General features: G+C 38.8%; 1 protein-coding gene across 1 annotated transcript; it reads left to right on the top strand.

Annotated features, from left to right (window-relative positions):
• Nucleotides 1-3,723: 3,723 nt before the first annotated feature.
• On the top strand, nucleotides 3,724-5,416 carry LOC105037998 (uncharacterized). The gene is made up of 2 exons (XM_019848754.3): nucleotides 3,724-4,937; nucleotides 5,106-5,416. The coding sequence occupies exon 1, from the start codon at nucleotides 3,844-3,846 to the stop codon at nucleotides 4,909-4,911; it is 1,068 nt and encodes a 355-aa protein (XP_019704313.2). The 5' UTR covers nucleotides 3,724-3,843; the 3' UTR covers nucleotides 4,912-4,937; nucleotides 5,106-5,416.
• Nucleotides 5,417-10,393: the final 4,977 nt, after the last annotated feature.

The following is a 10,393-nucleotide window of genomic DNA, read 5'->3' as shown; positions in this document are numbered from 1 at the left end:
TATATGCAATCACTAGATACACCAATATAATTATTATTTTTAGTGTATTTTAAATTTGAATTTAAATTTTAAACATGGACTATTAATAGCATGCTTGGTTCATGCAATTATGAGATACGCCAACATGCTTATCATTTCTGCTATAATTTAAATTTAAATTTGAATTTTGAATTTTGTATCTAAGTCCAAATCAATTGGGTCAAACTTGTCATTTATATTCTTATGTAATCATGAGTCCACAAATACAATACAACGGTGGCAAGAAGCGACTACTATTCTCATTCTCCAAAAAAATATCCTTTCTTTCTATCAGAGCTATGGAAGTCAAGTAGGAGCTGCACCGAGGATGAGAAGCTCTCAGCACTCTGCAAGCCCTTGGAGAGGCAAAAGACCAAGTAAAGGATGGAGAGAGTCAAGAGACTAAGTGGGTGCTTGGTGTTGTACTGTAGAAGAAAGGACATCATTAGTCTCATATTAGTTGGAGTTAAGGAGGAATCTAGTTTATATAGGAAAGGACTATCCTTCTTATATGAGGCACCTTTTAAGGGGCAAAACCATGAAGCCCAAAAATGATCTATATAGCCTCCAAACTATGGGCCATAGACTAAAACAGACAATACCTCACGTGCCGAGCCATGAGCCATTGACTGCAATATTTGGTTTAGGAGAATTGAGATCTGAAATCAGAATGAGAATAAATGACTCTCATTTTGTTTGGTTGGGAAGAATCCCATTTTGATTTTAATTTCGAGACAGAATGTGAATGGATCAATCTACCTAAAACTCAATTTCTACTCTCCTCTAAGAATTCAAATTTTTATTCTGATTTCGGTTACAAATAAAATATTCTAGGAGATTTGACCATTTCAATTCTAATTTTAATTTTTAGCCATTCTGATTTTTATTCCGACTTTGAGTTTAGTTGTGAGCCAAACATCCTTTTAATTCACATAGTTGGAGATGGGAGGCCGAGTGAGATAAGTAAGGGAATTTTTTATTATTTTTTATTTTTTATTCCCAAAAATATCTCCTTCTCCATCTTATTTTCAAAACTATCATCTTCATTGAAATCGCCGGTTCAACCAGCAATTTCACAGCCACGTTGGCGCCGATGTGTTTTTTTTTTTTTTTGGTGAACGGAGGGGAGGGGAGTGCGGTTGGGGGGTTGGAGGGCGGTACCAAAAGCATGATAGGCGGGGGGGCGTAGGGGGAGGGGAGCACGAAGCAGCAGCGGGCGGCGCGGTCGTGGGAGGAGAGGTGCGGAGAGGCGGTGGTGGCGCTGTGCAGGGGGGAGGGGAGGCGCGAAGGGGCGGTGGTGGCATCGGTAGAGGAAGATCGGTGGGGGGATGGGAGGAAGGGAAGAAAAAAATAAAGAAAAAAAAGATAAATATAAATTATAAATAATTTTTAAAAATATTTTTAAAAATATTTTTTTAAAAAATATTTTTTAAAATTAATAATTTATTATTAATTAAAATTGTTGCTTGGGTGTGCGATTTCACTGAAATCGCCAGTTGGATTGGCAATTTCACTGAAATCACCATTTGGGCCAGTGATTTCAGTAATAATATTTTTAAAATAAAATATTATTTTTAATAAATATTTTTAAAAAAATAAATTATTTATTAAAATTAATAATTTATTATTATTATAAAATCTATTTTAAACTTCTGCGGCTCTATGCCGAACACCAACAACCCCCCTTTGATGCCATCCACGGCTCCTCCGTGCCAATCCATGCATTTTTTAAAAAATAATATTTTATTATTATTTTAAAAATAATATTTTTTCAAAATAATTTATTATTTTTTAAAAAATAAAAAATAATAATAAATAAATTATTATTTTTAAATAATAATTTTTAAAAAATAATAAAATATTTTATTACTGTGTCAAGGTATAGTGGCAATCACGATTTCGAGTCAACTTTCTTATCTGTGTTGCAGCTACAGCAGACTCAAACTTATCATGGACTGAAGCATCTGGTGTATTTTTTTAAATTATTTTTTAAAAGAAATCACCCACCCATACCGCCACCCTCATCCACCCTCCGATCCCTCGCACCTCACCCCACGCGGCCCTCCATGCTGCCCCCTGGCCACCCGCACCACCGTCCTCACCCATCTACACCGCCCGTCCAAGTGGCGATTTCATTGAAATCGTCGGTCCATTATGAGTCTGAGTTTACTGCAGCCGCAACATAGATCAAAAAGTTGACTAGGAACCGTGGTTGCCGTTATATCTTGGTACAGTTATAAAATATTTTTATTTTTATTTTTTATTTTTAAGTATTTTTTAAAATTATTTTTAAGTATTTTTTGAAATTATTTTTAAGCATTTTTATTTTTCAAAAAAATATAAATATAAATAAATCAATAAATAAATAAAATATTTTAAAAAATAAATTAAAAAATAAATTTTTATTTATAATGAATAAAATAAATTTTTAAAATATTTATCGTGCGAGGAAAAGAGAGTCGCCTAATGGTAGGGCGATTATGTGAGTCGCTCTATGGTGGAGCCACTCTATTTGGGACTGAATTTTTTTTTAAGGGACGGAAAGAGGAAATGGGGGCCGGACGTGAAATCACGAGCCCAAATGGTGATTTCACTGAAATCGCAAGTCCAAATGATGATTTTCACCGATTAAAATAATATTTTATTATTATTTTAAAAAAATATTTTTTCTGCTCTTTTATTTCAAAATAGATTTTTAAAATAATAATAAATTATTAATTTAAAAAATATTTTTTAAAAAAATATTTTTTAAAATATTTTTTAAATTATTTATAATTTATATTTATCTTTTTTTTTTATTTTTTTCTTCCCTTCTTCCCACTCCCTTGACCAACCTTCCTCTGTCGGTAGTCAACCCACACCGCTCCACCATCGCCCCTCCGTGCCTCCTCTCCTCCCCCTTGCAGTGCCATCGTCGCTCCTCCGCGCCTCCTTCTCGCGACCGCATCGCCCGTCAATGTTTCGCGCTCCCCTCCCCTCGCAACCCTTCTCTCCATCGCACCTCCGGCATCGCCCTCCGATTGTGTTCTCCCTCCGACACCACCTTTCGGCCACGCTTTCGTTCTCTTCGTTCGGAGTTATGTAAATTTTAAAAATTCGATGGCAGAGGGTATTTATAAAAATAAAAAATAAAAAAAATAAAAAAAATTAGAAAAAAAGCGAAGAGGGAGGAGGCAGCGGCAATTTTTTTTATTTTATAATCCGGATCCTACGGTGCACAGCGTGTACGGCCATACGCGTAATAGACTGTGTGAGGCACGCCGCTGCATGTGAGCACATGCAGCTATCCATTGTGTAATAAACGATGCGTACGATGGACTGTATCATACGGCGCATCGCATGCATAGCAAAAGATCCGCGCCCCTCCATTTATCCTTGATGTGGCCACAACACACCGACTGCAAGAAGGTAAAATTCTGCGCGCGTGAGAGGGAGAATGCGTGCGTGCGAGTGATTTTGTTTTTTTTTTTTTCCTCCTTTCTCGAGCCAGCAGTGCCCTAGAATGGAAAAAAAAAAAAAAGGTAATTTATTTATTTATCTATCTTTCAAGCTGGCATGCACTCTCTGGAGAGAAAACAACAGTGTCCAAGTTTGATTTTCTTTTTGGGTCAGCACCAAAGTCCAAGACTCATAACTAACAGCTTTACAGTGCAGCAAAGGGCTTCTATTTGTTTATATATCCATGCCTTATTTCTCATTTACATCACAGTGTTACCAAGTTGAGTAGCGCGGCACCTACCAGCAAGTTCTTTGGCTATATAAAGGTTGAGAGCGTGGGTGTTCTGAGACAAGGAAAGCCCAACTGGGTCGAGACACGGGAGGCTGATGGATAGGAGAGGAAGGGACGAGGCCTCCATGGCCTGCCTTGTTTCCACTCTCATGGTAGTCTTTGTCTCTCTGAGCTTGCCTCTTCAGACACAAGCAAATTATCACTACTCTCCTCCCCCATCACCAACACCATCCAAGGAACACCCTTACCCATACAAGTCTCCACCACCACCACCTCCTCATGTTTACTACTATAAATCACCACCACCACCACCACCACCTCATCATGTCTACAAGTATAAGTCACCACCACCACCTCCTTACCACTATGTATCACCACCTCCACCTCACCATGCCTACAAGTATAAGTCTCCTCCACCACCTCCTTACCACTATGTATCACCACCTCCTCCTCATCATGCCTACAAGTATAAATCTCCACCACCACCCCCTTACCACTATGTATCACCACCCCCACCTCATCATGTCTACAAGTATAAATCTCCACCACCCCCTCATTACCACCCTGCTCCTGGTTACAAATACAAGTCACCACCTCCCCCTCATCATGTTTACAAGTATAAATCCCCACCACCCCCTCGTTACCACCCTGCTCCTGGCTACAAATACAAGTCACCACCTCCCCCTCATCATGCTTACAAGTATAAATCCCCACCACCGCCTCATTACCACCCTGCTCCTGGTTACAAATACAAGTCACCACCGCCCCCTCATCATGTTTACAAGTATAAATCTCCACCACCCCCTCATTACCACCCTGCTCCTGGTTACAAATACAAGTCACCACCGCCCCCTCATCATGTTTACAAGTATAAGTCTCCACCACCCCCTCCTTACCACTACAAATCACCACCTCCTCCTCATCATGTCTACAAGTACAAATCTCCACCACCCCCCCACCATCAAAAGCCACCTTGTCCTCCCCCATCTGTCTATAAATATAAATCACCACCACCCCCTCCCTACCATTACAAATCACCACCCCCACCCCCTCCTGTATACAAGTATAAATCACCACCGCCACCTCCCTACCACTACAAGTCACCACCACCTCCCCATCCAGTCTACAAGTACAAGTCTCCTCCTCCTCCTCCTCACTATTAAGCGGCACAACAGCGCCAGCAAAGAGGGTTAGTTAATTACTTGCATTTTCTGAGCTAAGAATATAGTTAAAAAAAAGTTACTTGAGTAATATATGGAAGTTTCTTGTTCCTTGTGTTTTTTTTTTTTTTCCCCACATGGGCAATTTTCCAACAATGCCACTGGAGTACTACCCCATTTTTTTATTTATTTGGCAGGGAAAATGAAGACTTCTCCAGATGGTTGCCATATGTATATGAACCAGCATCAAGTGCTGGTTTTGCTAGGGTTATGAAGAGTAGAATAAAGCAATCGAGGTTCCTTCAACAGAAGAAGTGGCCCAATGTTTCTAGGGGTGATGTTTCTATGGAGTGAATAAAGTTGCTTTCTATCGTGTAATGTGGAAGCATCTGCTTGTTAGCTGGAAAAAGTGGAAAGAGGAGATAAGCATATGTACTCGCTCTTTTCTTCTTTGGAACTGTATTTTTATTTGTATCTTGTCAGATTGATCTATGTATTTTCTTCAACCCGTCCACTTTGTCAAGTTGCACCCCAAGAGTTATTACAATGATAACTGTACTGGCAAGAAGCATGTCCAGTTGTTAATTACATTTTGCATTACAAATTTACAGGCATGAAGTGATTAAAAAATGGTCATGCAGAGTGAAACGCTCTTATATTTAAGGAGTAATTTGCAACTGAGCAGTTAATAATTGCCATCATAGTAGAGACATGATGAAGATAAATTGGACAGGTAGTCATAGAGCAAAAGATGATGAAACAAGAGAAAATACTAGAACTTGAAACGAGGGAGTGCCTTTTAATTGATAAATACTTCGATATCATGAGGGTCATGCCAATGAGCAAATGCAGCTACAGATGAGATTTATGTATTGCTAAATTTGTTGTTGCTCATGACCCTTGCATCAACTATAGCAACAATGATTGCAGTTGGGCCATTTAAATTTCCCCCAAGAACACCTTCAACTGCCAAATAAGCACTCAATGATACCACAATGAGGTAGCTAATAGCTAGTCTGCATGTCTTGTGGACTGCAAGCATCCCTAGCTCATGTTATCCATGATACAAATGATTTAGTAACTCAGAAAAGAAAAATCCTTCAAAGGGTTGCCTTATGCTGGCAATACTCTTCGCATAATCTCACTTAAAGAAAAACGATGCCTCCCATGTAAAAATGGCATGGTAGAACCCTGCAAGTAATCATGCAAACTAGGGGTGTCAATGGGGATGGGTATCCAATATATATTTTACCCATCCCCGAATGGAAAGGGCTGGTTTTAACCCAAACTAAATGGGAGTAAACTAGGGGTGTCAATGGGGATGGGTATCCAATATATATTTTACCCATCCCCGAATGGAAAGGGCTGGTTTTAACCCAAACTAAATGGGAGTAACTTCGATGATGGTTTTAGAAATTAAAACAATTCAGTTTTGGTTTTGATGAATTTTCCGTACTGAATTTAACCCGAAATCAAACATAAAACCGAATCCAAAACTGAAAATATCCGATAGTTAATATCTTTAATACTCTTTATATTCAGTATAAACTCAAATTAGGAACTCGATGAAATAATGTAGACCATCCCCTGTTCCACTCAATGGTAAATCTTTAATTTATATATAAAAATTATAAAAAAATGATTTATATTTTAAAAATTAATTTATATTATGGAAATTATGGATGATATTGCTTATTTAGTCATCGGTATGTGAAAATTTTGAAATAATTTTTGGTTTTTCACCTTTGATTTTGATTTTATGATTTCTTTTTTCGATGGCGGTTATAATTTTTTTATTTTAAAAATCTTTTGATTCGATTTGGATTTCAAGAGATGGTGGTGGATTTCAGATTGGATTTTAGTTCATTTATTAACCGCACCGAATCCGTCCGGTTGGCATTAGGGATGCCAACCTCATTCTTGGGGCCGGTAAAAGGTAGGAGAGAAGCCATGATCTCATGAAACAACATTTATCTATTAATTAAGTTTGAGAAGCGACGCCGGTCCAGATCAAGACTGAATCGTATATATGGTCCCAAAATGTGGTTGGCAGTGCAGAACATGGACAAGAAAGATAAAAACCAAAAGACATTAAAGCAATAATTAGGAAAAACTGGTAGCCTATGCAGAATTTTGTACAACTTTTGGACTGGATTGCTAGGATGGTAACCTGGCTGCCGACAAAGACTGAAAGGTCCCTAAATTACTGTGAGGTTTCTGACCTATTCCCTTAGCTGTCTTCTTCTTCTTCCCTTTTTATTTTTTTTAAATTTTTTGTGCCTTGTGCCACTCACAATCTTCTGAAAACGTAGTGGATTACGGCATTCCTGTTATTTTTCTCTTTCCCTAGCTTGTCCACTGGTGGATGCACCCAGCTGGAAAAGAGAAGGGTCAGGGTAGGGTCATGGGCCCATAATGTAGTGGTTCGGATGTGTTGCATGCCCTCCCCCACCTTTATTTGCCCTCAAAACTCAAACTGAAAGTGCCCAGAAGTACTAGAGAAGGCAGTGCAAAGCTTAAGGCAATAAAGAGCTTGATTAATCAAAAGATAGCCAAAATAAAGCTTCCCTGAAGCCATTTGCAGCCAATCGAACCTTACAAAGTAAGAAAATCTAGAGCTGGATTTCATTCTTGGAGGGTGGCTTTGGAGACAACTTCCACATAAGCTGCAATAATTAAAGTACTTTGTTTCAACATCATCATATATTAACAATAAAGGAGAATAATGTTGGATACCTAAGAAAAGAATGCATGGAGTCTCATGGATAGCAACAAGTGTAACCAATTACAATCATGTGATCGCCGTGTTTTAAATGTTAATTAGGCTACTTTCATTTGTTAGCTTGCATGCAAGCATGCACAGTATCTTTGTCTGCTCTCAAAGGACTGTAATGTCCCTAAATTATTGTGAGGTTTCTGATCGATTCCCTTAGCTGTCTTCTTTTTCTTCTTGTCCTCCTTCCCTTTGTTATTTTATTTTATTTTATTTTTGGCTCCTTGCATAATCATGTCACACTTCTGTGCTTTGACTTCGCTTTTGTGTGATTTATTATCTTTACAGCTGTGTTACTCTTTGGCTACGTACTTTTGATTCTGTAATAATTGTATGCTTTGCCTCGGCTTTTGTGACGATTCTTTATCTTTACAACTTGGCCTCTCTTTTCCCAATAGTTTATTCTGCCATATTTCTGCTTTCCCTTGGCTTTTCCCATGATATATTCCTGTCCATGGATTAGGTAACCCTTAAATGGCGCTTAGACTGTCTGTACTGCATGAAAACCAAATTAGATCTGCAGCTGGGCCCGCTAAGAGAAGCAAACAAGGCCTACCCCCCCCCAGAGTGGGACCTTACTTACCCTCCAACAAGAACACTAAATTTATAGTTATCAAAATATCTACCTCATAATCGTAGTGCTGATCAGGGCAGGTTTCCTTGGTGGATAAGTAATCATGTACATAAAGAAGCAAAGCCGCTACTTACACATACTACCATTCAAAATCCCTCAATAAAACTCTTCTATTCGACTTTAATCCATCAAATGCAAAAAAAAAAAAAGTTAGCCTATTTATTTCAAAAAAAAAAAAAAAGGAAAGTGCTTAAATCTAATCTACTGTTTTTTTGGTAAATCGAATAAATTAAATCAATCGAGCATAACTACATCTCTAAAAATTTTAGCAAACAAAATAGTGGATATATAATGAACGAGAAAGACTTACCATAAAATCCTAGAACATGGTTATGATATGCTTGGCCACAAAATACCATCCAATCGGTAAAATTTCAATTGTAAGTAATGTACGCATGAGACGAGAGGATGGAGTCCAAACATCAGCATGCACGTGATGTGGTCCACTTACTTCACCAATGGTGAAGTAATTTATTCCGGGACCCTTCTTTCTCTCTCACCGTCAACTGCTACAGTGGAGGCGTCCAATAATTGAAGTAATTGAGTTTTGACGAGGGCCATCATGGGACGTGGAGTGTCGGTAGAGTCTGGGGGGCGGTCCCGCTCTCGCCGCGATGGACGTCCTCCTCCCCCCGGATCCTGCTGTCCTCATTTCCTCGTCGTCTTGGCTATTTTTCTATGCCCGCGCTCCCCGCTATGGGCGTCCTCCTTTTCTGGTTCTTGGTGTCTCCATTTCCCGCTCCTCTCCGACATTTTTCCATGCACGTTATCATCATACGCTGCTGCAACCGTCCTTTTCTTGTGCTTCCATCTTATCTCCATCGGATTCCACCACTATAGCGAGGATAAGACTCGGGTCCCTTCCGTAATCCTGCATTAGCTCCAGCTATGCGCCGCCTCATGTGACCCTTTTCTTTCATGGACCCCCACTCCTTCACCTAACCATCCACGGTTCTTCGCAATTCGGCTCCAATGGTACGATGTCCACGCTTCAAATCTTCCATCATTAGTCAAAGAAAAGTAATGCCCGGAAAAAATCTGGATCCATCTTTGTATCGACCGCTGTCGTGGATCTCTCTCAGCCTCGACTGCCATCTATATTTTTAAATTATCCAGACTTCAAAATGGATACGATTCAAACTCCTTTCCTATAAATAAAGAAGTTCCGAAATCTTCAAAATAAACTCCCGACTTCTTATTCTCTCTTCTTATTATTCTCTATCTCTTAACTCGAACATCGAAAAATCTATTCCAGAGAACATCTTAATGAAAAATTTTTGCAGGTATTCGGATGAAACTCCAACAATAAATCTTACTTTGGCCATCTTCACCTCGACAATCGATCTCAGATAGGGAGATCCAGAAGCAACAACCGCCAATCAAGTTCGCGATGATTACTCAAAATGTAAAATGATATCTGCGTGAGAAACTGCGCAAAAAATGGATCAACGAAGGAGCAGATGGTAAGTCTCCCAATAACATTTGATTGCTAGAGGAGAAGCATGACGAATAGTCCAGACTGAACCAGAGAAATGCTTAGTTTGATGATCTCCTGATCTGATGGCGTTAGGAGGCCAACAGACACTGCAAGTGCCCTAGGTAGAATCTAAATCGAGATGTTTATAAATCATGCTTCCAACTCCATGCACAGACTGCAAATGATGCTGTTCACCAGTACGCTCACTAATGTGATCCAATCAAAGGGGCAAGAATCAGGAATCTCGATATTTGGATCATGCTGGTTACCACATTGCAGGGCTCTCAGCACTGGTGAGGTTAAGCGTGTTTTAATCTATGTTCAACGAAGACATTCGTTTGATCGGTGTTTAATGTATTGACAACTATATTAACTTTACTTAAAATAATTTCAAGTTTTGTTCATTTAAAAAATTGTACCCAGTGATTATTTAACTTTGTTTATTTCTTAAATTTCTTTACCCAGATATTTTCTACTCGGGATAGTTCTTCAACCACAAATCTGAAATAGTTTCAGACTTTCTTACACAAGTATCTGACCATATTAATTTGAAAATATTCTACACAATTAAAATTAACTTGAATTTGATATAATGTTCTTT

Source organism: Elaeis guineensis, chromosome 1 (genome assembly GCF_000442705.2).
Source record: "Elaeis guineensis isolate ETL-2024a chromosome 1, EG11, whole genome shotgun sequence".
NCBI classification, from domain to species: Eukaryota; Viridiplantae; Streptophyta; class Magnoliopsida; order Arecales; family Arecaceae; genus Elaeis; species Elaeis guineensis.
The sequence above is the reverse complement of the archived record's forward strand: the minus strand, read 5'-3'. Positions and strand labels throughout refer to the sequence as shown.

Excerpts from the sequence above, each read along its gene's own strand:
- LOC105037998 (XM_019848754.3), top strand. The coding sequence starts at position 3,844 with ATGGATAGGAGAGGAAGGGACGAGGCCTCCATGGCCTGCCTTGTTTCC.